This window comes from Danio rerio, chromosome 11 (assembly GCF_049306965.1).
Source record: "Danio rerio strain Tuebingen ecotype United States chromosome 11, GRCz12tu, whole genome shotgun sequence".
Lineage (NCBI taxonomy): Eukaryota > Metazoa > Chordata > Actinopteri > Cypriniformes > Danionidae > Danio > Danio rerio.
Genome location: NC_133186.1, coordinates 6,199,803 through 6,227,615, shown reverse-complemented (window position 1 = coordinate 6,227,615; position 27,813 = coordinate 6,199,803). Strand labels below are relative to the sequence as shown.

Genomic DNA, 27,813 nt, shown 5'->3' with positions numbered 1-27,813 from the left:
GTTAGATGTGTGCATTTTTAAAGGGACAGCTGTTAATGTAATCAAACAAAAAAAATCTAAATAAATAAGAGATTAATTCACTGCTCTTTCATCAGAATGTGTTATACAGTGAAGAAATGGCTAATGAGATTTGATAACTTGATTCTATTTCATTATAACAGCTATTAATTTTAATAAGCTGAACTGTTTGCTAATGTATTTGCTGCTAATGTACAGTATATATTTATTTTTTCTTTTGTAAATCATAATAATAAAATATATTACTGACCATTTAACTGTTTATTTACAATGAAACAGCTCCAAATGAACATATTTACCCCTACTGGGCAAACTGGTAACAACAAACAAGCCGTCAACATGGAAGTAAGCGGTCAGCGGGTATCGCTAAAAGGAACAGAAGCTGTCGGCGACGTCATACTGCCTTGTAGCGTTTGTTTTAAAGATGTAATGCAGCCATACGTACCTCAGCGTCAACGGTTCAAATTCACTTTGAATGGGTGACGTCAGGCGTTGTCGAACTGCATTGTGGATCCGTTGGCGCCGCTTCACAGGCGTTGCTCGCTGCAGAAGATGGGACTAGCTCAACTTTTCAAACCCCGACGGAAGCGTCAGCCAATCAGATCGCTGTATGCAAATACACCAGCTAGACAGTGGCCTATTGCTGACTGAATTTCATTGGCTGACGCTTCTATGACGATCATTTCAGCTTCACGATCACTTCAGACACGCCTTCAGTCAAGCATTGACGCTGAAGCCCCGTGTGAATGGGGCGTGACTCGGCTGGCAACTTTTGGTTTTAGCCTGGAATGAAAATTTTAGCCCTGCCCCGATGCCCCAAGCCACTCCCCCACATCAAGCCACGCCCCTATTTATTTAGAAACATATACAAATTATAAATATATTATTTTAATAGACACTTTTTATATAATATTTATTATAAATAAGCTAATCTTTTGACTAAGCTATGCTGCGGGAAAGCGAGCAGCACATCAGCTTCAAGCAGGAGTGGTGCGAAAGGCACGAGGCAGCGCGGGTATGTTTTCTGCGAGCATGCATCAGTTAGTTTTTGATTACAATGCTTTCACCAGTTCAGGTTTGGTTGCACATAGAGAATAACATCTTTATATAATGATAAAAGTCTTGAAAACCACCTTAAATACAACAGGAAAAAAAATTTCACAGCGATGATTTTTCTGCGTGAGAAAATGGATGTGTGGCGTGAGAATACGGTCAACTGCATTACTCTCTGAGAGTTGGCAGCCCTGCTGACTACATAATTTGCACTTCAGAAATGTAGATAGGGGTACATCTATTGTTGGTATTTTCATACTGCAGAGTGGGTACAAATTCAACAAAATACTACTGACTTTATCATAGTAACTTTACTATGTTCTTTGACACTTTTTCACATGGAAGACATTTACAGTGAAACAGTGCCAGTTAAAAAAGCTTTAGTGTAATTCTGCATCCACTGTTTTAACATTCAGCCAAAGAGCTTAGAATGAACAAGAGGTGACACTCAATAGAACGTTCCATTGCAACATCAGCGCTCAGCAACAGCCCCGGATTCCGCCATTTTGGAGTGAAAGCAATCGGCTGTCCATTGGATCTTATTGCTGTCGCGATGGCAAGCAGCTGCTTTGTTTTTTATTTATTTATTTAAAAAGCGCATTAAAGCTGAGATACAACCTGAAAGACGACAATACAACACTTACTATCACAATCATCTGAACGTTTAATAGTTTATTTTACAGACTTATAATATGCTTTAGTGCTATTGGAGTTTTCATTCCAAAATGGCAGCCGCACCATCTAGTGGCTGTTTCCTAAATTGCACTAGAGTGTTGCCTCTTAGTGATTCTATGCTCTTTGTTCAGCATAAAATCCCCATGCATCTTTTGAAACAATTTTAACAACTTTTTTAGAGATTTCATCAAAATTTCTTAACCCATTGTTAGGAAACCTCTCACTTAAACTCCACTTACAGTAGCTTTAGCCTTTGAAAATATTTGAGAAGTCAAGAAATGTGCTGTAGAGTCTTTCAGAGTACGGTTTCCTCCCTCCTCCACTCCATAGCTTCCACTGTGGAGCTGAGCTCGGCCTCTTGTGTAGCGTGTCGTTCGCTCATAACTGCAATCTGCTTCTCCAGTCGCCACAGCTGCTCCTTCTGCTTCTTTCTGGAGCTTCTGTAGGTGCTTGAGACTTTACTGATGAAAGAAAAATGACTTGATGATTCTAGGATTCACTTAAACTGTTGATATTGACATTCATCTATAAAAAATAAAAGTATATTTAAAACGTCTTTTAAGTATATTTCAGCAAAGTATATTTGAATCGAGTATCAAGTATAATTGAATATCATGTCTGTCAATACACTAGTACACCCTGTATGCCTATTTTTAATGTTGCTTGGGACTTAATTGATTAAGAAATAAAAATGGGCGCTGTATACCCAAAAAAATTGCAGCAATTGTATGGATGAAAACCATTCAAAGAAAATCAAAGAGAACCACTCAGCTTAATAGTGGAAACACAGAGCAATATACAGTAATCAACATTCAAAGTAAATCAAAAATGTCCTTCAAAATTGTCCTAGGCCAAGGTGTAGTTTTAGGACAATGTCGATGAAATGTGATGATACACTTCGAATGTTGACTACTGTCCAGTGATCTAGAGATCTGCGCGGGACTAAATTTTGAATCCCGCTCCAGCCAGGTTTTAGCCCGAACTCGACCACTACCGCTTATATTCAGCATTAGTTATCCCCTGCCCGCCCCGCCCCGTTTTCTACCCACCGCGCCCGATCCCGCTAAAGAGCAGGGGGAGAACAAAATCGAAATCCACCCAGCTATACAGAGTCCAGACAGCCTATAACAAGCTGTCTGTATAAACACACACACACACAAGCACCAAGCACACACACACAGACAAAGCTCTCTCTCTCTCTCATTCGCGCACACACAGACACACAGACATACACACCTCTCGTTCGCATGCGCGCACACACATACACACACAGCAGCGAACAAACAAGCTAAACACAGAATCGCGCTGTTTCAGTCACACACATAACGTTATATATGTGTGCTCGCTCGCTCAGGAGTCTGGAGCGATATTGCTAGACGGCCCGCTCCCATCCCAAATTAAACCTGTTACCGACAGCTCCCACGCTTTATTCGGAAATTTATTCCCGCGCTGCAGAAATCTGGTCAGGCGTGGGAATGCAGACCTCTACAGTGATCTACACACTTGTAAATTGTAATATCTCACCCTGGTGGCCAATTTTTTCCACATTTCTGACAGATCCTTCAGTTGAGCAAATCCACCAAGTCTTGATCTAATTGGACCTTGTCAAATAGTTTCATCAATTGAACCTGTGTTTTTCGAGATGCACTAAAAGCCCTCATAAGACTTGTGTGTTACCTTAGACACATAAACTGTATGCCAATTTTTGAGTCAATTGAACCAGCGGTCCACCAGGCAGGTGCGCTGCTGGCCCGTACAGAACCTATGACAACATTTGGGCCTTATGACAACATTCTGGTGGAGGCTGTGCCCCCTAATAATGACTCTGGGGGCCCTAAAACGACATGGGCCCTCAGAATTGTCTTAAAGATTATGCCACTTATAGCTCTCTCTAAGCATGTTACAACCTTGGCTGTAAATAGTTGATTATGTATCTGTTGCTAATATGAATAATACTGGTGGATGCTCCTGTTATTAAGCTAATAATGGTGCTGCTGATGTTTAAGTAATTTGGTTTTTAGGTTACTTGTAGTAGCGTGAGAGACGTGCGATCTCCTCTCTGTTAATCCTCCGGTTGGTGGTGCAGTCTGTGAGCGCTGAGTCCAGAGACTCTCGTAAAGTTGCCACTCTTGTCCTCAGTAACTGCTCCCTGCAACATCCACAGATTGAGCAATTGGCTTTTCTCATTAACGATTTCTCATGTGTTTAGATGGTTTTCTTACCTTTGCAATGCTGCCTGTAGTTCTCTTAGGATGGAGTGGTTTCGAGGACCAGGAATTCCCCCTCCACCTTCAATTTTTGCTAGATTTTCAGCAGTTCTCTGCAAACAAGACCAGCTTAGTCTCTTTTAAATTGTTTCACAAACAATGTATATCTGTGAATATAATCCTGAACACTGTATTAGCATTCGCTTCATAGATCAGAGGAGGCTGTTGGGAGTGAATGTAAATGTCACATTCTTTTGACTTTCCCTGCAAAAATGTCCCTGGTCAATCAATGCAGGGGTGTTCATCAACATTGGAAGTCCGAAAAGGTCAGGAAGTTTCATTACAAGCAGGAAGCATAGCATTTTGAGACCATGCAAACATTCCTAGACCCCTAAACCAGCTGTGTTCCATCCTGCACCTGGAGGGCACCTTTCAGAAGAATTTAGCTCTACTCCTAATTAAACATGAATAAGTTGATCAGGTTTTTCAGTAACACCAGAGAGATTTGCTGAAGCTACAGGAAACCGTCAATGAGGTTCTGCTGGCTTTAATATGGTAAATCATCAGATTCTCCTATCCACCCTCTCTTTTCTGGATATTATTGGAACCTTGCACCGCTGGTTTGTATTGTCAAAGTATATTTTCAAAACAGGCTCAAACAAACTTGAGATGCAGAGTGGAGTTGACCGCAACCACCGGGTTTGAGTCTGGCGAAGAACCCCGAAAAGCAGAAAGCAGGTAAAACAAAAACAAAAGGTAAAAATAATATAAAATAATCAAGTAAGTAACAGGGTGAGAATGTGGTAAGATCTGAAAACGTGGTAAAAATCAGGTTGCCGCGAGAGTGTCGGTTGGGTTTAGGGAAGTGGGTGGACAGGTCAATCGGTGCTTTTGTAAACTTTATCGGTTGGGTTTAGGGAAGGGAGTAAGTGGGTGGGTAGATCAGTCGATCAGTCAGTCGACAGCAGCCTCAAGTGGATTTAGGTGAGAAGAACAGGCACTAATGGCACTTGCAAGAGAAATTTGAGATCTCAAAAAGCGTACAAAGCGGCCTCTAGTGGATTTGCAAAAACAAAAAAACCTACAAAAAAAAAGTAGCTCCTAGGACTCATGCTGTGCTCACACCAGACGCGTAACGTGCAGATAAATCACGCTATTCGCGCGTAAATAGCTGCGTGAACATATGAGTTTACTCGCTTCATTCGCGGGTCAAACCCCGCTTCATTTGCGCGTGAAATCCGCTTCATTCGCGTGTCAAATTCACTTCAGAACAGACGCGGATTCGCGTGATGGGCAGGGCTTCTGTCTGCCCGGTGACTGTAGCTTCATAGCTAAATGGCTAGCATGGATTTTATGAAGAAAATAACAGTGTTTATGTGCTTTTTTAAGACTGAAAAACAGCTTCGATGCGTTTAGGGTCGTTTCTGAGTTCACTACATCCTTTCAGAGGTGCATCCAGCTCTGTGAGCTCATAAACTCACCCAGAAACTGAACCTGGCTGACGGAGGCTTTCAGCGGTGCTTCTGACTGAGCCCAGCCCAATTTGATGACCTTCTTGTCGATGTTCGCTGGAGGATTTTCTCTGGGACACCAACAACAGGCGATATGTCACAATCACGCCCCCACAAGAACAAGCTTCTGATTGGTTAACGCGGCGCGAATGTCCGCTGAAGTTCAGATTTTCGAACCTCAGTGATTCGCGCGAAACATTTGTTAAGCGCGTCAAACGCGCAAAACACTTAATTCGCGACGCACCATTCTCACGTATTGCGCCATTCGCACATATCGCACCACTCGCACATATCACGCCATTCGCAATGCGCCATTTGCGTCATTCGCGCTGCGCCATTCGCGCGTATGGCGTTGCAGGATGTCTATTCGCTTGTTTGCATTGACTTAACATGTAAATCGCTCGCGCTTGGCGCGCATTCCGCGTCTGGTGTTAACGCAGCATTAGGGTTAGGGAATCTCCAGAAATGTATATAGAGGTGCATGTCAATAATGAGTCTGGGTTGTATATTTTAAAGGCTTTTGTGTAAGTTACATATATTTAAAAGTAATAAATTGTTGTATAAATGCTGTAATGTTTTAATAATAAATCTGTTAAAACGTGTGAAGGTCATGTGACCATCAGGAAGAAGGCAGCATCTCATTTCTCACAGGACGTGTTCTCTGGATTCCCAAGTTCATTCTTCAGAGGTAACGTGGTAAGATCGGTCTCTACAAGAACGCAAGTCAATTCTCCGCATTCTTGGAATTAAGAAACAGCCCTTGTCTTTTTAACCAAACATACCTGATTCAGATCATGAGCTCATTAGCTGAGAATGCAAGACCTGAAAAGGGTGTGACAGACAAAGGAGACGTCCAAAACGTGCAGTGCTAGTAGTCCTCCAGGAACATGGTTAAGGGCACTGTGCTGAATGACTAAATGTAAATACATGTAATCTCTGCAGGAAATTAGCCCTTCATGAGCAGTGTTAGATACTCCTAAATGTCGAGAAAGTGAATCACAATGTGCTTGTTATTAAGGAAACGTCAGCTTTTAGGTCATTCAGATTATCACACATTTGAAAGCACCTGCTGAGCTGCTCTCCTCTCCCCAAGCTCATCTCGCAGACTGTCCAGGATCAGAGAAGTAGCAGAATCCTGCGCACTCTGGACCATAAGAGACATGTCCAAACACCGTCTCTCTTTCTCCAGGAGCCGGAGATTCCCACGCATCTCTGACATCTCTTCCTATGTAAAATGAAAGGTCTTTTATGAGACGGTGCAAAATAATTTCCATTAAACATCACATTCATAATATATATATATATATATATATATATATATATATATATATATATATATATATATATATATATATGTATGTATTTTTTGGAGTGCACAAATTGATAGGAGTGTGCCATAAATAGATTTGGGGCAGAATTTGTGAAGGATCAATTGCTCATTTAGCAACATGTAGTCCCTTTCCTGTTTTCAACACCTAATCAGCCAACAATTTTCATGCAAGACATTAGCCCCTTTCACACATAGAGACCTTTCCGGAAAATTGCCAGCAATTTTCCGGAAAGCTTGTATGTGTGAACAGGTCCTTTTTGAAAATACCGGTAAATTCGTTCTGGCTATTTTCCGGAAAGAGAAGTTGTAACATTACCGGCAATTTAACGGAATGCTGCGCTGTGTGAATGCAGAAGGAAGATTACCGTAATAAGCGCGTGCATGTCTAGAACGTGCTGACGTGAGACGTCTGCTTTAGCCAATCACAACAGTCAGACGCATTTACGTCCGCGCGGTTTGTGAGAATAAAAACCTTTGAATATTTTTCCAGACACATTTAGCTGCTAGAAGTTAGTCAGATCACGTTTATATGTTCTTCTTAATGCCAACTGTGTAAATAATCATCGATGAGATGCTTATGATAAGCCGTTGTTTGTTTACCTTCAAGCTTTGCGTGCGCCTGTGAAACAGCCTGTGAGCGCCTGCACACGCACATATTATGAACATCTCGACATGAGAAAGTGATCCTGCGAAAGTTGTTCACAATATTGATCATCCACAGAGTTTGTAATTTAGTCAAATGTTTACAAATACAAGCGCAGCCGTTTAAAGCTCATTTGTGGTGAATGATGTCAGAATTTACCGGTATTTTGGAATGGATGTGTGAATGCTCTTTTCCGGAAAATTTCCGTAACGTCCTCGCCTGTGTGAACAGCGCTTTTTTGAAAATACCGGTAAAGTCGTTCCGGAAATTTTCCAGAAATTTACTGGTATCACTGTGTGAATGGGGCTAATGATCAGTCATACAACAAAACAGAAAAAGAGTCTCTTGTTTCTGTCAAAAGTTTATTCTCTACAGTAGAAAGTAGAGGTGAAATTTTCAAAATGGCTCACCCTGACTGTGTCCAGCTCGTATCGCAGAGCAGCTTTCTCCTCTTTGTTGTTTTTGGAAAGTGAACTGGCACGACCTCTGACCCCTGCGAGTGTGCCAGTGTCTGGACTGATCTTGTCCTCTCCTGCTTTGCCCCGCTGCGGGATGCACACCGCAGCCCTGTCCTGCTGCAGCCTGGAGATCCTCTGCGTAATGACTCCAGCTTTATCCTCAAACTCCTGCTTCGACAAGCTGAAGAATATAAAAATAAGAGGGAGAAAGATCGAGAGAGGCTTTTTAGATCCAAGATGACGTCTGTTTCGCTATCAGAACAAAATAAGGGGATTAATTGAATTGGTTTGGGAAGGCAATTGCAAGTTAATCCAATGTAATTAATGTAATTAGGATTGAAGATTAGACCATAGCTGTGTTGTTGTTGCTGAGCTTGCACTAAGATTCAAGCTACAGCTGATTTCTTGCAGACTGGATAAATAAGCAAGATATTTATCAATGTAATGACTATAGAAACTTGGATTGTGACCACAAAAACATATTTGATACAATAACCTGTTCGGCCTGGCATCAGCAGCGCCCTCTGGAGGACTGGAGGACTCACACTTGGAGTTCTCTTCTTTTGACTTTGAGAGGTCAGGCTGGGGTGTGCTATTTGTTGCTGTAAGAGAAGAAAAACAGTATTTGCATGCGTGGCTGTACATTAATATGTTGATGTGTCACATGAGCTGTAATTCAAAGAGTGTGTGGCACCTGCGTGCTGTTGTTTTCTGGCTTCATACAGGGACAGCAGGTCACTGTAAGCCTCCTCACACTCCTCGCTGTCAATCAAATAGCCATTATCAGCATACCACTCACACGCTCTTAAAACTCCCTGTACCAGTTTTAGGGGCCAAAGGTCAAGGTTTACAATGTCAAAAAATAGCCAAGGAAACTGAAAATCAGGTTTATAATTAGTTGTGCTCTCTTTTTTTGTTTATATAAAGCAGGGGTGTTCAAACTCAGTAACAGAGGACTATTGTCCTGCAGAGTTTATCTCTAACTTGCCTAAACACACAAGATTTGACTAGTAAGATCTTAATTAGATGGATCAGCTGCATTTACAACTACAGAGGAAGTCATGAGCTGCGTCCCAAATGGCACACTATACACTATGCACTTACACACTCAACAGCATAGTATAAGTATGTTGTGTTGTCCTAATAGGAATATAATGTTTTTTTACTAAGTGGAAATTCAAATCGTTTCCCAGCCATGCTGAAAAATCCAGCTTAAACCAGCCTAGGCTGGTTGGCTGGTTTTAGCTGGTCGACCAGGCTGATTTCAGAGGGGTTTTGGCCATTTTCAGGCTGGTTTCCAGCCATTTCCAGCCTGGTCTTAGCTGGTCAGGCTGGGAGATGACCAGCTAAAACCAGCTTGACCAGCCTAGCCAAGCTGGGAGTCCAGCCAAAACCAGCTTTATCCAGCTTAAACCAGGCCTTCTCTCTCCAATTTCGCTTCCTGTCTCAATACTGTCCGATCTATTAAAGGCAAAAAGGCCTAAAATAAATCTTTAAAAAAACACACAGTTCTGAGATATTGATTGTACCTTGAATGGCGATAGTGGTCAAACTGACCGCATTCATCTCAGCATCTATTTATTCCCTTGCCTTTGAATATGCATGCCTCTGTTGCCAAGCAACTTTCTGCCAAGAAAAACATATCTTTCTAATAAACAAAAACAGAACTTGACAGATGCGTCTTTCAAAACAACAATGTCACTGCAGTAAGAAAGCCTTGCTCACAAAGCAGCAGACAAAGTGAAGTGCACTCTCGGGCGGTTTAGTAACTCCTGCACTATTATAGGCTATATTGCAAAAAGATTGTATTTTTAGGGTAATGAGGTAAATTATGGAGATGAAGTGGGTAGTGATTTTGCCTCACAGCAAGAATGTCGCTGGTTCAAGCCCTAGCTGGGTCAGTTGGTATTTCTGTGTAGAGTTTGCATGTTCTCCCTGTGTTGCCATGGGTTTCCTCCGGGTGCTTCGGTTTACCCCTCCGTCCAAAGAAATGCGCTATAGGTGAATTGAATTAGATAAATTGTCCACAGTGTATGTGTGTAAAAGAAATATGGATGTTTCCCAGTGATGGGTTGCAGCTGAAGGGGCATTCACTGTGTAAAACATATGCTGGATAAGTTGACAATATGACGTCTTGTGTGAGCAGTCAAAATGACTGCTAAAGCCATTCGAGTTTTATTAGAACTGATTCTTTTTTGTTTCCTAAAGTTCCTTTTACAGCATCGATGTTGTAATGTAATTAGAATATAATTAGTCAAAAAGTGTTAAACGAGCGTAAAACGAGATGAAAGACGTGTAAACGTTAGCACCGACAGTAGCAGAAGGCTAGCACAGAAACTCCATTGAAAATACTAGGTTAAGATAAATTTCCATATTTTAAGGACATGGTGTAGAATTTTTTTATTTAATGCAGTGCTTCTTATCCCACTTAATATCCTATATCAATCATGCAGTGAAGATCACTGACTTTTAAAGAAATCAGATCTTAAAAGGGGACGCTTTGTTATGGCGCAACAGTTGACCAGAAGCTCTTGGGCTGGCTGACTGAAAATTAAAAGTCGGTGTGCATAGAGCCCATTAAAGCTGGGGATAAACTTTTCAGTGCATTGACCATCCAGGACTGAGTTTGAACATCCCTGAACTTAAGTTTTGATCCTAGATCAGAACTGATAAGAGGTGAAAACCGTGACGCACCAGTATGCCAAAGCCATGTGTAGAGCCGAGCTGTCTGCCTCCTGCCTGCTGAGACTCATGCTCAACTGCTCTGATTCTCCTTTCCTTCTGACCAGCGCAGCACTCAGACGCTCATTCCGAGCTTTCAGTCGCTCCAGACACCTGCTCAAAGAAAACACACCTTAAAACATCAAGCGTTTCAATCGTTTATCACTATTTACAACCTAGAGTACATTTGAGACGTGTTTATAGTTTAACTTGCATAACTTGAGTGCACAGAAACCTTGATGTTTGCCAAAACTTTCTGTAACCTTGCTAAAACATCATGCAATTCTGAGTGTGCCTTGCACAGGTGAGTGGGCTTGACAAACCACCTGAAGAAAACACACTCTGTCATCTCTCTGACACTTTATCCATCACCTGCACTAGTTTTTGCACATTTGCACCAGACACTCCTACAATCGTCTCAAAAAAGTTTTTAAAAACAAGGCATTTATTCACACAGGTGAGTGGGCTTGGCAAACCACCTGTAGGAACACTCTTCTCTCTATAAAAAACTACCCCTCGTAACTCTAGCACTTAATTCTCTGAGCACTAACCTTTGTATAATTAGATTTCACACGGCCGCCATTTTAAAAGCAAAATCGAGGTTGCGGTGGGAAGAAACCTCGCCTGAAGTCACACAGGAACATTGTGTACCTGCCTGTATATCTTATCAGCGAAGAGAAAGCGACACATTTATCATTTCACCGACTTCCGAAAGACCCGAAGGTCCGTTCTGAATGGATAGTGAAAATAAAAAGGGATATCAGACCTCATTTTCATTAAGTTAAGGGAAACGGCACTAGTTAGCTAACGTTTTCTTTCCCAAACTCACATTTTACATGCCATCTAGCAAACTCAAGTGAACTGATTCTTTTACTACATTAGACTTTTCACAATACTAAATTTTGGTTCTGAAATTTACAAAACAAACATCAATTTCCCGCTAACATTCAAGCACTGTTGAGCGCATTCTGAAACACAGCTGATTTGCCATAGTATTCACCAGGGCTCAACACAAATGACTGTGATTGGCCGTAAAGATCATCAGTTCACCGCACTTCAGTGCAAACACATACGAGTGATCCGCTGATGAATCGATTGATCTTCACAGCTTTAAAATGCTCCAGTGTTCCTGTATTTGTGTTTGCACTCTGTAAATAGTGGTGAACTGATGACCTTCATGGCCAATCACAGTCATGCACTATGGCTAATCAGCGCTGTTTAAGAAAGCGCTCAACGGTACTTAAAACGTTTTTAAAATTGCAGTACTGGGACAACAGTATTACAGACAACACAAGAGTGTGCTAAAGAGGCACCCCCCTCTTTCAGTTAAAGTCTACTTCAGAATTTTTTCAAAAGATGCATGATTAATGGGCGTGGAGCTCCGCGAGCATCGGGCAGGAGTGGGCGTGGCCAGCAGGGGAGAACGTAAGCAAACAACTGTTGTTGTCAGTTAGCTCACAAAATGAGACAAGCCGTGAGGAGATGCATGAGTTTATAGTTCACAAAGTTAAAATGCAAAGAAATGAACAGTGATTTAGTGCCCTGCTACATTTGTTATTCGTAATTTCATATACACATAACCACAATTTATATCATTATAAAGATAATTGTGTTTATATAAACCCTATAAATGAGGAGTTCTCCCTCAATCCTCGTATCCAGCAGACTCAGTGCAGCAGGTCTCCTGACCTGTCTATTTTAACCATTAGCCCTGCTGGTAATCTGGAGGATTTAGGCAAACACAGCAGCACGGCGATGTGTCTGAATGTGAACGAACTCCTGATAAAAGACAGCGTCCGCCATTCTCTAATTCTCGTGCTGCTCTCCCAACAAAAATGCTAGCAGCACACACAGCTTTGCTGTATGATCGGCCCTGACAAGATCGCGGGGGAAAACATGCAACAAACCCCGTGGATCATGGAAACAAACGCATATGAGCCTTCATGAACGGCTAAATACTGTGCCGTGGTTTCCGTGTCTCTCAGCTCGGGCTTGACACTGGCAGGTCTGGCAGGTCTCATGAATAATTAAGCAGCCGGCTCTTCTCATAGGATAAGAAAACTCCGCTATGAATAATAATGAGAAACCAACGCGTCATCATTGCACTTGCAGTTCTGCGCTACGTCGCAGATTTTGCTCCCGCCCCAAAAATAATTTTAAACCCGGAAGCTGAAATTAGCTGACAAAAGCTCAAAATTATCCAGTTTTCCCCACAATTAAAGCTGACAGGTGCTAACATTGTCTTAACTGATGCTCAACACACACATATCTGTTAATATAAAAAAAAAAAAGTTCTCCGGGGTGTCCTGAACCTTTAACGCTCACCGGGTTACATAGGCAGGAAAGCGTTTCCACAGTGTTTACCTGGTGCCATGAACTGAAGCCTAAAGAGATTGTGATGTTGTTTGATGCCTAATATGCTTTTAATTGTTTAAATTAAACTTAACTGAATGATATTAAAGCAACGTTTACACTAATCTGCATTTTGAAATCTCAGCAACAGCTGAAGGTTTGTAGTCCACATGTTGCTGTATTGTTTACAGTGCTAATCCTCTACTTCCAGGTTTCTTTCCACCACAGCCTCACTTTCATTTTTTAAATGGCGGCCGAGTGAAATAGGCGCATTGCATCTTCCTGTTAAATAATTAATCTGAATTATTCTAAAAAATGCACATTTATTTCAAAAATTCAAAATATAAACTACTTATGGCTATAATAAATTCAAGATATTTTAATAAAACAAAGAAATAAATAAACATCATGTGAAAATGTTTTTCATTTCAGCATCTAGCCTCTTTACTGTGCTCACTCTACCCTACTAAAAGCTGTGTTATACCAACACAATCTCACGGCAATTCGTAACTTTTTCATTTAGTGGCTAATTCGTATGAATTTGTACGATCTAATTCGTACAATTTAGTACGATTTGCTCATCACCCAATGATGGTTGGGGTTAGGGGTGGGGTCAGGTGCCACGCCTCCTTTTTAAAATCGTACCATTTCATACGACTGAACTCGAATTCGTACGAATTAGCCACTAAACTGGCAAAACGTAAAATACTTACGTTTTCTCGTGAGATCAGGCTGGTTATACTCAACGTGTAATAAAAATGTGGATGCAGCAATGAAAATGTTTAGTGTACTTAGCTTTGGATGCGCATCGTGGCCAATGCAGTTCAGAGGAATAAAACAAATAAACCCTCACCTCTGCATTTTTTCAGTCTCAGCCTGAAGGACAGAATCGATGGTGCTGGGAGGCAACGGGGAGTCTGGCCTGGAGCTGGGTAGTTTGCGGGACAGCAGAGGCGATCCGGGATATGAAGGAGAAGAAAAACAAGGACTCGAAGTTCGGCTGGAGGACAATGATGGACTGACAGGAGGAGAACAGCTCACTCCATACAGCCATTTCCTCTTCAGATCAACCACCTGCCAAAGGATTTGTTTGGGAACACAAGTTTTATTACGTTGGCTTGACAAAACCAACAAGCTGAAATTTTATTTAAGCTTTACTTTTTCTTCTTCTGAAAGAAAGCTAAAACCACCAAACTTAGCTCAGAACTTCAGTCTGTTTTTCTAATTGATCACACTTGACAGCTTCTGTAAGATGGATGATTAAAATATGAAATTTATTAAAGTTTTATTAAAGTTGTCAAACGAAATCCACCCAGTATAGGATGGACTTTATCTGTCTGTCTAGCTATCTCACTGTCTATAGAAGCATTCCTGCAGGCACATGACGTCAACATGGCGTCATATTGAAGATGTACCCCAACGTACTCCAGCATCAGAACCCAAAGTCAGGCAGACGTCAATGTCTAACCTAAAATCAACCAAATATCAATGTCTAATCATGTTACACCTTGACGTTGTGTGGACGTTACCACTATGACATCTAAAGCCTGGTTTATACTTCTGCGTCAGGTGACCGGCGTAACTCACGGCGCATGCAACGCGCGTGGCTGTGCATTTATACTTCTGCGCGCTGTCTCTGTTGGTCTGCATTAACACTTCCGAAACGCTAGTTGGCAGAGAGGTGTAAATGTTCCTCTGTGTCGAGTTTCTTCGCTGCTTTTGACACTTCCAGGATGTACAAGTGGCTCAAACTCGCTTATTTTGAAGCAGGAACCGGCGGACGTGCAACAACTTTAACTATGAGGTAAATAAAGAACAAAACTTTCCATCCGGAGCTCCTTCACGGGACTCCACACTTGTAAACAATCGCTCGCGCCATTCGCGCAGCTCTCGGTCCCGCCCAGACTCGTCAGCGCTACCAAGCCGACCAATCACAGAGCTTGCGCTACGCGTCGTTGCGACGTGTAGTTACATTTTTTGAGAGGTGCACGTCAGTGACGGCCACGGCGAAGGGCTATGTGTCAGCGCCGTAGCATACGCCGGCGTTTGACGCAGAAGTATAAATCAGCCTTTAACAGATGTTGGATTTTGGTCACTTTCCAACAGAACCTAAAATCAACCAAATATAAACGTAATTTGATGTCGTTATTGGACGTCAAAATAACATTGTCGTTAGACGCTGGCTAGACATTGAATTTTGGTAACCTGACGTCATGACCTCAATCGAACCTAAAATGAATGTCTTATGATGTTGCGTGCCTGCTGGGATGCTAAAATATACCAACATGCGAACATACTAAATTTTACTTAACCTTAATGATCACACTTTATTTTGATGGTCCGTTTGTTGAGTTTAAGTTACATTGCACCTACATGCTAACTAATTCTCATTAGATTATAAGTAGACTGTTAGGTTTGGGTGAGGGTTAGTGTAAGTTGACATGTACTGGCTAAGTGTCTTATAATCAGTTAAATGTCTGTTGAATGTCTGTATCAGCAGTAAGCAGTGTACTAATACTCAAATGGACCATTAAAATAAAATGTTACCAGCTTTACTTTTTCTTCCTCTGAAAGAAAGCTAAAACCACTAAACTTAGCTCAGAACTTCAGATTGTTTTCTAGTTGATCACACCTAACAGCTTTTGTAAGCTGGATGAGTTAAATATGGAAAAATCACACAGATTTTCATCAAAGTTGGCAAATATTTCAAGCTAAATCCACCCTGAAGACTGGACTTTATCTTTCTGTCTAGCTGTCTATAGAACATGCTAAAACTAACACCAATATAAGCTGGTCAGGCATGTTTTAGATGATTTAGAGGGTGTTCAGAACAGCTAAAACCAGCTTAGCCGGGCTGGGAGACCATCTAAACCCAGCTACTTACACCTTAAACCACTAGAAACGACCCGCAAGGAACCTAAACTAGCTGGTTTGTTGGTCTTGGGTGGTTTAAAGTGTTATTTCCCAAATAAATGTAAGGTCTCCAATCCCCTGAGACCTTCATTCATTCGCATATCACAAATAAATGTATTTTAGCTCCCTTATCGTGCATAGCAATGGTCTAGCTTGATTGGTGTATCACACTCAGAGCAGTGCGATGTGGCTGTATATTGTCACTGGTCTGCGACCTTGTGCCCACCACCTCCCACCAGAGCTGATATACAGCAACATCGCACTGCTACTCGTGTGATATTGCACATATGTTAGTAGATCTGTATCGTACATTAAATTTAAGAAGGAATGTGTAAAAAATTAGTGAGTCGGACCGTCACAAATGACCTTTTCCTGTAGAAACTTATTCTCGTCCTCCAGATCCACCAGGGTTTTTTCAGCACCCATGAGCTCGTCCTGTCGGCTCTTCAAGGAAGCGTTGAGGTCTTGGTTGTGTTTGTAGAGCGAGAGAACTTCCCTCTGATACTGACGTCTCTCATCGGTGGGCAGAGCAGATGGGTACGAGATGCCTAGATCCCTCTCCATCTCCTCCAGCACCTGGCCAGAGCACAGACATCAGAGCTGGAGCAAAATATAGTATTTCAAAGACAGTATGCTAACGTTAGCATTTTGGCAGATCACCTACTGCACCTTTAAACAATAACTAAATGCACTACAGAATGTTACGTTTTCACACAAATTGCATGTAAACACACCAACCTTTCACAGCGTAACCTTCAGTGCATTTAAAAGGGCTTCTTTTTACTCTTACTTCAAGTAATATTTACAAGAGGTACTTTTACTGTACTTGCATTTCATTTTTGGGCAAGTAATGGTAGTTTTACATGAGTATGATTTTTCAGTACTCTTTACAGCAAAGGTCACCAATCCTGGTCCTGGAGGGCTGGTGTCCCTGCAGGGTTTAGCTCCAACTTGCCTCAACACACCTGCCTCGATGTTTTAAGTATACCTAGCAGGAACTTGATTAGCTTGTTCAGGTGTTTTTTGATTAGGGTTGGAGCTAAAAATCTGCAGGACACCGGCCCTCCAGGAACAAGTTTGGTGACCACTGCTTTACAGCATTAATGAGCACCTGTGTGGCCTGAACCCAGCTCTCTCGGGCCGCAGAGAGATGTTTCGCGCTGATTGCTTCAACGTTGTGTGTTTGCAGTCTGAGCATCTTCTTTCCTTGGCCACTAGAGGTCTCTAAAGCAGAGAGAAGCGTCTGCAGCCGGTTCCAAAGCTCACTGCTGCCCCCTGTGGGAAACATGTTTTACATTTGTATCATTATTTATGCACACTCGAGTGGATCTAAATATTTATGATCTGCTTTCTTCGGTTGAACACAAAACAAGATATTCTGAAGAAAGTTAGGAAGAATCAGCCATTGATATACCATGCCAATCAATGGAAGTTACTTTATAATATTCTTCAGTGTATTTTCCTTGGTGTAGAAAAGAGAAACGCAAACAGTTTTGGAAGAAGTGGTAAATGAATAAATAATAGCAGAATTATAATTTTTTTAGTGAACAATCCTTTTAAATTGATGTTCTCTCAGTATAATTGCTAGCAAATTATTCTGAAAATGTTATCAATAACTAATAACAATTACAATTTAGCTAAATTACCTATAAATAATTGAATATTATTGAATTCAATAAAACAATGAAATGATGCTATTTGTATTAGTAACAATAGTAATATTTGGAATCTGTTTGACCTTTAGGCATTTCATTAATTAAAATTCATATCATTATTGAGTCAAATGTGGAGAAATTATGACGCTTATATATTTATTTTCTTATTTCTTATTCTTATTAATAATCATAAAAACATTCTAGATTAGACACTCGTAGCCAGTCTATTGGAAGGGGTGGTTCTATTTTCTCAAAAAGTGGACCTTTTGCAGTTTTTTGCCTCATTTTCTATTTCATTATGAGATTTAAATACTGCATTTTAGTGGCATTTTAAGCACTATCTTTAGCTGGATTATCTTGTCGGATGGTCATCATAACCACACAGTTTTTGATGTACCAAATATTTCCTGAAGATTAAAATGAAGAAATGTGAAAAAATACTTATTTTTAAAACACAAATGAATTACATCATGAATTATTAGAAAAAAAAATAGGAATCTGTTAAAGTTTTAAATAAAAAGCTGTTGCAGTAATTTCTCTTATGGCAAAGAATATGTTATTTCCATTGACTTTAAAGTGAAATAAATGAATATAAATATGAGAAAAATGCAAATTTTAGAGGAAATTTTCAGACAACATTTAAAGTCAAAATTATTTTTTTATTTTTAATTTAAATTATTTAAATTATTTTCCCCCTTTGATTATTTTTTCTCTTTTTAATATTTCCATTTTAAGGTCATTTTAAGGTTTAAAAACCATTTTAAGGTCAACATTATTAGCCCCTTTAAACTATATTTTTTTCGAGTCTACAGAACAAACTATCATTATATAATGACTTGCCTAATTCCCTAACCTGCCTAGTTAACCTAATTAACCTAGTTAAGCCTTTAAATGTCACTTTAAGCTGTTTAGAAGTGTCTTAAAAAATATCTAGTCTAATATTATTTACTGTCATCATGGCAAAGATAAAATAAATCAGTTTAGAAATGAGTTATTAAAACTATTATGTTTAGAAATGTGTTAACGAAATTTTATTTCCGTTAAACAGAAATTGGGGGGGGAATTAACAGGGGGGCTAATAATGCTGACCAACTGTAAATATATATTTAAATTTTTTTTTCCCAATTTCATCTATATTTATTCTCACAAAACACTCATCAATAAAGATAATAAATAATAATAACACTAGTCAGTGTATGTGGACACTCATTACAAGTAATGTGAGTTAATATTACTTTTCTAAGTAACATGTAAAGTAACGCATTACTTTTAAAAATAATTATATACAAATCAATAATATTTGAGTTACTTTTTATAAACTGTAACTTGAGTTACTTTTTTAGTTTAATTAATTAGCTTTTATAAAAGATAAATTGCTGAATTAAAATTAACATAGTCACGATGAATCACGCAGTCAATAGGAGAATGTGTTTATTATTTTGAACGCATCGAAAAAGTGAAAAACGGGATTACAGTCTCAATGGACAGCGATTTTATTTAGAACAAATAGTAGTAAACACACAGCTTTAAACTTTCAATAATCTGTATACAGCATGTATAGCTCTGGGGTCAGGAAGTTTTCAGATAACACCCTAAAATATTATTTTTCTGTGTTTTTTCAAAGGTAAATGAAGGTGTGGGTTATACAGTGTGTTGTATTTATTTATCTATTTAAAAAAAGAAAGAAAAAAGATCTGAAAGAGATCACGCCTAAGCAATGGTAATAAAAATGAACGCTAAAGTATCTCAAAAGTAATGTAACCTATTGCTTACCATAAAAGTAACACAACTAGTTAACTCAATATTGTAATGCATTACTTTCTAAAGTAACGTCCCCCAACACTGATAACAGTAATAATAATAATAATAATAATAATAATAATATATGGTGGTGTTTACCCTCCTAACTAAAACATTCAAAATCCAACAAATTTCTCAAGAGTCTTAATTTAGTCAAAAAATGATCAGCACATGTATAGGAAACGATATGATGTGGCTAGTGAATATAACTTTAGCATTTAATAAGCAGCTTTGCATTTGGGAACAAAGGTTTGGCAGGCAGTAAATAGCAGGCTGTCCATTCTGACACTGCATTTACTGTGATTGAGGAGGAGGCATTGTAAAAACAGAGCATGCCTTCTGAGTCCCCGCAGACGCTCTCCACAGATGCTGGGCCAGTTTCCACCGACATGAGGCTGCAGGCCGGAGATCTCGGTCTCTGCTGCAGGACGCACCCACTGACCTGGACTTCACTCTCACATGCTTTCATCTCTCTGTGAGAACATAGAGCCATACACATATATATGAGCAGAAATACACCACATACTGTACACTCACACAAGTGCACCTGTTTATCTACTCACTAACACAAATATACAGTTGAAACCAGGAGTTTGCATACACTCTAAAAAAAAGGAACACAACCATTTTTAAAATGTCTGATGATAAATTACACTAAACGTTTACTATTTTAGGTCCGTTAGGATTACCTAAATGATTTACATTTGCTAAATGCCAGAATAATGAGAGAAAAATGTTTTGAAATTTTTTTATTAATTTCTAAACAGTCAAAAGTTTACACACATTTCCTTGGTATTTTTTTTTTTTAGCTTTGCCTTTAAACTGTATAACTTTGTTCGAATGTTTTGTGTATCCTTCCATAAGCTTCTCACAATAATCTGAAGGAATTTTGGCCCATTCCTCCAGACAGAATTGGTGTAACTGAGTCAAATTTGTACGCTGTCTTGCTCGCTGTCAGGAAATATGGAGACCCAAGCGCAAGGGAGAAGTTCAAAGGATTTATTGAACAGAAATAAATCAACAATCTTTTGCTCCTCTGGGCAGTAGGAAAACAATCACTCCAAAAACACAGGCAGTCAGTAATCGACCCTCCTCTGGGCGTAGCAGGACTGATCAAACTCAAATAGACCCTCTTGGGTTAGTAGAAAAGTGGGGACAGACCTCAGGGAGCCGAGAAGATGAGACCTCACACGATCGTGGACTGTGGGCAGAGCAGAGGTGAGTCAGAGCACAGATAAACGGATGATGAGTGGTAAAGATCAACAACATTGAACTAGTCGAGACAAGACGGATTTAAATGCGTAGATTTCTTAAGAACAGCGAGAACCAGTAGCACACATAACTCTATGAACACAGAATCAATTCACTAGCACAGAACGAGGGAGAAGGGGAGACTAAATAGTTACAATAATCAGGGAGAACAGGTGAGAGGAATGGGGACGGGAAAACAAGCAAATTGATAACAGGTGAAACAGCATACAAATGATAATACACAAGAGGGAGACAAAGTAGTCACAAAAAAACCCCGACACTCGCACAAGCTTTTTCAACTCTGCCCATGAATTTTCCATAGGATTGAGATCAGGGCTTTGTGATGGCCACTCCAAAACATTCGCTCTGTTGTCCTTAAAGCACATTTGAACTAATTTGGCAGTATGCTTAGGGTCATGATCTGTTTGGAAGACCCATTTGTGGCCAAGTTGTAATTTTCTGGCTGATGTCTTGAGATGTTGCTTCAGTATTTCTACATAATGTTCTTTCTTCATGATGCCATGGAACATGTTTCGAGCATCTCGTTGAATCTATGCTACGACATATAGAAGTGGTGGTCAGTGACTGATGAAGTTGTTTGAGACAGGTTTTACCGTGGTATTTGTAGGGAGTCCATCTTTCTGTTGAGGTCAGAGATGATCTGCAGTAAAGTGTTGACCTCCGTCTCACACTGTGCCAGTTCAGAGTCCACTGACACCAAACTGTCCGATCTCTGCTGGCAAAACCTTCAGGTTAGATTAGACTACACAAGAATGGTCATGCGATACAGGTGGATTGAATTAACTAAATTGTCCGTAGTGTATGTGTGAATGAGTGTGTATGGATGTTTCCCAGTGCTGGGTCGCAGCTGGAAAGGCATCCAATGAGTAAAACATATGCTGGATAAGTTGATGTTATTCTGCTGTGGCAACCTCTGATTAATAAGTGAAGTTTATGTATAAACAAATTTCGAGAGGATCACGTGCTTATGATTGCTAGCAGCTGACCCGCATTATCTAATTCATTACGATCCAATCAGATGACTCCTAAACTACTATAAATACCCTGGGGTTTATTCCATTGCTATCTTCGTTTTGAAGAGTCCCCCCTTCCTCCCCTACTCCTCCTTCTTAGACGGGTGACACGGTGGCCCAGTGCCTAGCACTGTCGCCTCACAGCAAGAATGTCTCTGGTTCCTGGCTTTACCAAAACTAGCAGACATTTCTGTGTGGAGTTTGCACTTCTCCCCGTGCTCACGTGGGTTTCCCCCGGGTTCCCCGGTTTCCTCCCACCGCCTAAAAACATGCAATTAAGTCAATTGAACAATCCAAATTGTCAACATAGACACACTTCTAGTTAGTAATTAATTTCAAGAGCATTCACTTGCTACAGCAGGGGAGTTCTCGAGATCTACCTGAGCTCAAACTCCCCTCCCGCCTTGCAACGGGAGGAAGCCCTGGGCTCGAGGATCTCATGAGCTCAGGGCTCTCTCCCGGGACAGCATGCCAAACAAGCTTTTATAATTAATCATCAGCTAAGTGTGAACTCTTGAAAGAGACTAAGTTGAAGGAAAATGGAAAAATTAATAAATTTCTCCTGGAGGGTTTGGTGTGCAGGTACTTTTAAGGAAAATTGAATGTATGCAGTTACCTGAATTTAATATGCTTTCTATATATATATATATATATATGCATGCAAGTATGCAATGACTATTCAGCATTTACAAGTTTAGTTCATTTTGACTGACATGACATAAGCAAATGATAAAGTTATAAATAGCAGGGAGTTCTATGAAAGCAATTGATGCATGTCCAAAAGCATCTGCAATTTGTTGGAAGGAATGAGAAACTGCTACTAGGATGTGCACAAATGACTAATCGTTGTGAGAAATGTATTAACTGTTGTGCAAATGTAAATAGTGTAGTGAGAAGTGCACCAAAGCAACTGAGAAAAACTGTAATAAAGGGACTAAGCCGAAGGAAAATGAATGTAAAAGCATATTTATAAAATCAATCTGATGCACTAATGTAGGAGATTTGATTTGTAACTCATCTAATTTTTCACTGCACATCAAAACAAACTGCCATACAGAACAATATGGATGTTGTTTTCTACATCAGCCTTTTGTTTCGAGCGGAGGAAAAGGAGGAAACAGACACATCCTGTAACTGCACTTCCTGCCTCTGTTGCTGTATGCAGCTCGGTGTAAGAAATCAAACTGCTGCTGTTGTACGCCGCTGTAAATATCATATGCTTGTCAGTGACGTCCCTTTTGTTGCAGAACTATCTGTCAACAATTGTTGGGGTTTCACAAATGACATTTCGCAATTAAAACCGTCTTGCTTTCTGTTAAAATTTGTACACGACCACTGAAAAAATGCTATTTTTATCAGAAATATGAAGTCGCACTCAATTTGTGTGGTTGAAATATCAAACCCAGAACATTCTGGATTGTAAAAATGCTGGGATCCACACAAGTCCTTCATGTTGACCCAACACAAACTGATTATAAGTTGAATGAATTGTTTTTACTAATTAAAGTGGATTAAACAAAAAACTATTAAGATGTCACAAACAAAACTTCAAGAATCGTGTTGATTCAGTTCATAAATGAAAGTAGCTTGAGCTAGCAGGAATGGTAACACTTTATTTTGATGGTCCATTTGAGTATTAGTAGACTGTCTGCTTAATATCTGTTGATACTGCTGCTCCAACAGACATTTAACTGCTTTAAAAGTATACTTACAATAACCCTAACCCCAACAGTCTACTTATAATCGAATGAGAATTAGTTGGCATGTAGCTGCAATGTAACTTAAATTCAACAAGCTGACCATCAAAGTAAAGTGTGACCGCAGGAAATGAGTGTACTTCACGATTTACAGAGCTACAATAAGGATCAGCATGTACGCAGCATCAGTCACTCACCTCAGTCATTTGTCTGCTTTGGTTTCAGGTGCTGTCCTCAGATAATGTCCTCCTCAGCAGCGGATAAATAATTATTAAAGCGCTTTAAACTGTGTTCAGTGTGACCCGGTGACAGGCAGCAGAGAGTTTGTGTGTCTCTGGCTTTCTGAGCTTCAGCACATCAACATTCAACCTGCTCTCTGCTAAACTCGTCGCCTCCACCCACTGGGTTTTACCTCTTTCCTGTTTGGTTTGTTTTTAGATTATTTGACGCATTTATTTGGTAACACTTTACAATAACAGTGCATGAATAATGATGCATCTTTACTAATAATATAAGCTGATGAAGGCATGCACTGATCATGAACTAAATTTAACCACACACGTTCCTGTGTGAATAATGTCTACCTTGATTATTAACTTGAAGTAATGACCTGTTCATGTACAGTTAAAGTTATTAGCCCTCCTGTATATTTTTCCCCCATTTTCTGTTTAGCGTAGAGAAGGTTTTTCTAAACATAATAGTTTTGTTAGGTAGTTTCTAATAACTGATTTGTTTTATCTTTGTCATGGTGAGCGGTAAATAATAATTTACTAGACATTGTTCAAGATATTAGTATTCATCTTTAAAGACTTAACTAGATCAAATAGGCAAGATATTAGGCAAGTCATTGTATAACAATGATTTGTTCTGTAGACAATCGAAAAATATTGCTTATGGGGCTAATAATATTCACCGTAAAATGTTTTTAGAAATACTTAAAACTGCTTTAATTCTAGCCAAAATAAAGCTATATTTTTTTCGATAGTCTACAGAACAAACCACTGTTATACAATAACTTGCCTAATTACCCTAATTAATCTATTTAAGCATTTAAATGTCACATTAAGCTGTATAGAAGTGTCCTGAAAAATATCTAGTCAAATATTATTTACTGTCATCATGGCAAACATAAAAAATTCAGTTATTAGAAATGAGTTATTAAAATGTTGATAAACATGTTGAAAAAAAAAATCTGCTCTCCGTTAAGCAGAAATAGGGGGGAAAATAAACAGGGGGCTAATAATTCTGACTTTAACATATTATTCCAAAATACTATGGAAACAGGTAAAGAAAGCCGAAATCTATTATTAAATAAGTGAATATGTTCGTTTGACATAGAACTGAGAAGAGTTTGGTCAACTAAAAGGTGTGTGGTGTAAAAAATAAACGAATCTAAAGAACCTTTAGGGCCAGATTTGACTAGAGGTATAACACAATCAGGGATTGTACCAAAAACAATGGCATATTATTTGGGGGGAACTAAAAAGAAAACTAATGCATAAAGTTTTCATATGAGAAAGGGACACCACAGTTATCTAAGACATACGTGCCAACACTCCCGTTTTTCTCGGGAGTCTCCCGTATTGTTCTGTCTTCCGGAAAACTCCGGAATTCCCGAGACCAAAATATTAAAGCCTATTTAGTGGTATTGTTTTTTTTTTTTTTACCACAGATAGTTGACGATTTTTTTCACGCATCACCCTATTGGCTGGTTGACGATTTGTTTCAGTGTGACGTGGTGAAACAATTCATCATCAAAAGTGTATTAAATAAATTAATTATCAACCATACAACATCCATGTTCAAAACAAACACTTATAATAGCATCTATAATGCATGAGAGTTTTATTTGTATTTTTATCACGGATTGTTGACGAATTGTTTCACGCATCACCCCATTGGCTGGTCGACGATTTGTTTCAGTGACGCGGTGAAACAATTCATCATTAAATGTTTATAGACGCACTTATAATAACCATGTAATTTATTGCAGTCATTAAAATGTGATCTGAAGGGTGATTGTGAAGGGCGTTATTCATGAAAGTGAATATTTTTCATGTAGCCTGTAAAATACTACATTTATTTGATCTAAAATATAATGAAGCAGTATTGTGATTTGCGATTAACGCAATACTTTTGTACGTATTCGTTTTAAATAGTCTATTATATATTAATTTATGCTGAAAAGCATTTAAGCCACTGTTATGAAAGAGCTGGGGAAACTTATTACGCCACTAGATGGAGACAAGAGACTGCTGTTTGAGTTTTACTAATAACATTTAATACAGATAAACATCAAAACTGCATTTGTTGGACCAAAAATACACTAAAACATTATTGTAATATGTATATTGTAAAATGTTATAACAAATTAACTAACTTATTTATTTGAAAAAAGAACTAGAAATCTATTTCTCATTTTAAAAAGTCATGAATTCACTTTGATGGAGTTTTTTCTGAGTTAATAATGCACACAACACAGAAAGATGTACACAGCAATGATAGCTGTATTAAATTAAAAAAAGTATGAGTGTAAAATGCAACAATTTACTAATTTATTTTATTACATACAACCTAAAGCAATTATTTATTAACTTTCATATTAAAAACTCAATTCACTGTGATGGTCTTTTAATGTTTTAAATAATAATGACATATACACAACACACAGAAAGGTATACAGTAAGGATGTGTTTATTGAATAAAAAAACAGTAGAAAGCAGTGATATTGTGAAACGTTCTTACAACTTAACTGCTGTTTTCATATATTTTTGGACCCGAATCTTATTATTCAGCATCATGACTTGCATCCGGAAATCATTCAAAAATGCTTGTATGGTGCTGGAAAAAACATAATAAATGCTGAAATCATTTAAGCTAGCTATTTTTGTAAAAACATTTCTCCTAGAAGTCTTTGATGAATAAAGAAATTAAAAGATACCCATCCTGTCACCTTCATTTGAGAAAAAAAAAAAAAAACTACAATTGTACTGGTTTTGAACATTTTTCAAACTATCTTCTTTTGTGTTTAAATGAGAATATCACAGTATCAGAACCACTTATATGGACAGTTCACCCAAAAATTAATATTCTGTCATTTTTATTCGAAAAACAAATTGAAAAAAGGTCTGAAACCGGTGACCATTGACTACCATAGTATTTTCTTCCCTATTACAAATATACTGGTTTTAAACATTTTTCAAAATATCTTCTTTTGTGTTCAAATGAAAATAGCACAGCATTTGAACCACTTAATGCGACAGTTGACCCAAAACCCATTGACTTCCATAGTATTTGTTCCCTACTATGATTGTACTGGTTTTGGACATTTTTCTAAATATCTTCTTTTGTGTTTAAATGGTAATAACACAGCATTTGAACCACATAAATGGACAAATGATCCAAAAATGAATATTCTGTCATCTTTATCTGAAAAAAATTTGAAAAAAGGTTTGAAACCGGTAACCATTGACTCCCAAAGCATTTTCTTTCCCACAACAATTGTACTGGTTTTTAACATTTTTCAAACTATCTTTTGTGTTTAAATGTGAAAAACGGTGTCAGAACCACTTAAAGGGATTGTTGACCTAAAAATGAAAATTCTGTCATTTTTATTTAAAAAAAAAAATTTAAAAAAGGTTTGAAACCGGTAACCATTAACTTAGTATGGTATAGTATTTTCTTCCATACTAAGAAATGTACTGGTTTTGAAAATTTTCCAAAATATCTTCTTTTGTGTACAAATGAAAATAACAGTATTTAAACCACTTAAAGAGACAGTTCAGCCAAAAATGAAATGTCTGTCATCTTTATTTGAAAAGAAACTGAAAGGTTTGAAACCGGTGACCATTGACTACCATAGTATTTTCTTCCCCACTATGAATGTACCGATTTTGAACATTTGTCAAAATATCTTTTATTGTGTGTGTTTAAATGAGAAAAACACAGTACTTGAACCACCTAAATGGACAGTTGACCCAAAAATGAATATTCTGTGATCATTCACACACTCTCCACATGTTTTAAATGTGTTTGAGTTTCCTTGTTCTGTTGAACACAAACATCACTGGACAAACTAGCATCCACTGACTTTCATAGTAATAACAACCCTTCACAGTATTACTGCTTTATTTTTAAATTAAATAAATGCATCCTTCCTGTGTAGCTTTCTGTGTGGAATTTCATTCCTCCATAGATATCAATTGCTACCCATGTCCAGCATTCTTCATAACATTTTCTTTCGTGCTTAACTACAAAAAAGAAACTCAAGCTGGGTTAACGGTGGAGTAAATGATGAGTAAACTTTCATTTTTTGATAGAAATACCCCTCTTTTAAGCTATGCAGATAAAAGAGTGTATAAGTAAGATATAGTTGAGAAATATTCATCATTACGACTCATTTCGGTGCAACTAAACCTCATTTAAAGCATTAAAAATACGCTACGCTACGCCTGAGAATGTTACTCAGCACATGAAGCTGAAGCACTAGCCTTCA

The 27,813-nt window shown here is 38.8% G+C and overlaps 2 protein-coding genes across 4 annotated transcripts in view; both read right to left on the bottom strand.

Moving 5' to 3' along the window:
* The window catches only part of LOC141376513 (uncharacterized), a 214,091-nt gene that overhangs the window by 141,228 nt on the left and 45,050 nt on the right, over window positions 1–27,813 (bottom strand). The window lies entirely within an intron of this gene.
* On the bottom strand, window positions 1,367–23,662 carry ushbp1 (Usher syndrome 1C binding protein 1). 3 transcript variants are annotated; one of them, XM_073916275.1, is made up of 15 exons: window positions 23,516–23,662; window positions 21,202–21,320; window positions 20,498–20,537; window positions 19,673–19,809; window positions 16,993–17,156; window positions 16,248–16,457; window positions 13,822–14,042; window positions 10,590–10,730; window positions 8,590–8,657; window positions 8,392–8,497; window positions 7,848–8,076; window positions 6,531–6,689; window positions 3,969–4,066; window positions 3,773–3,895; window positions 1,367–2,207 (listed from the first exon to the last, which is right to left on the bottom strand). In XM_073916275.1, the coding sequence occupies exons 4-15, from the start codon at window positions 19,803–19,805 to the stop codon at window positions 2,042–2,044; spliced, it is 1,818 nt and encodes a 605-aa protein (XP_073772376.1). In that variant the 5' UTR covers window positions 19,806–19,809; window positions 20,498–20,537; window positions 21,202–21,320; window positions 23,516–23,662; the 3' UTR covers window positions 1,367–2,041. The 3 variants fall into 3 exon arrangements, with proteins under 3 accessions (XP_073772376.1, XP_073772377.1, XP_005155764.1); XM_073916276.1 differs by lacking the exon at window positions 20,498–20,537 and adding an exon at window positions 15,045–15,942 and having other exon boundaries at window positions 13,822–14,515; window positions 16,222–16,457; XM_005155707.6 differs by lacking the exon at window positions 20,498–20,537.

Coding starts and splice junctions, on each gene's coding strand:
- ushbp1 (XM_005155707.6), bottom strand. Junction 16,458..16,992: donor GCTGGGTTCAGGCCACACAG/GTGCTCATTAAT, acceptor TGCTCTGGCCAG/GTGCTGGAGGAGATGGAGAG. Junction 4,067..6,530: donor AGAGGAGAGCAGCTCAGCAG/GTGCTTTCAAAT, acceptor TCTTGTTTGCAG/AGAACTGCTGAAAATCTAGC.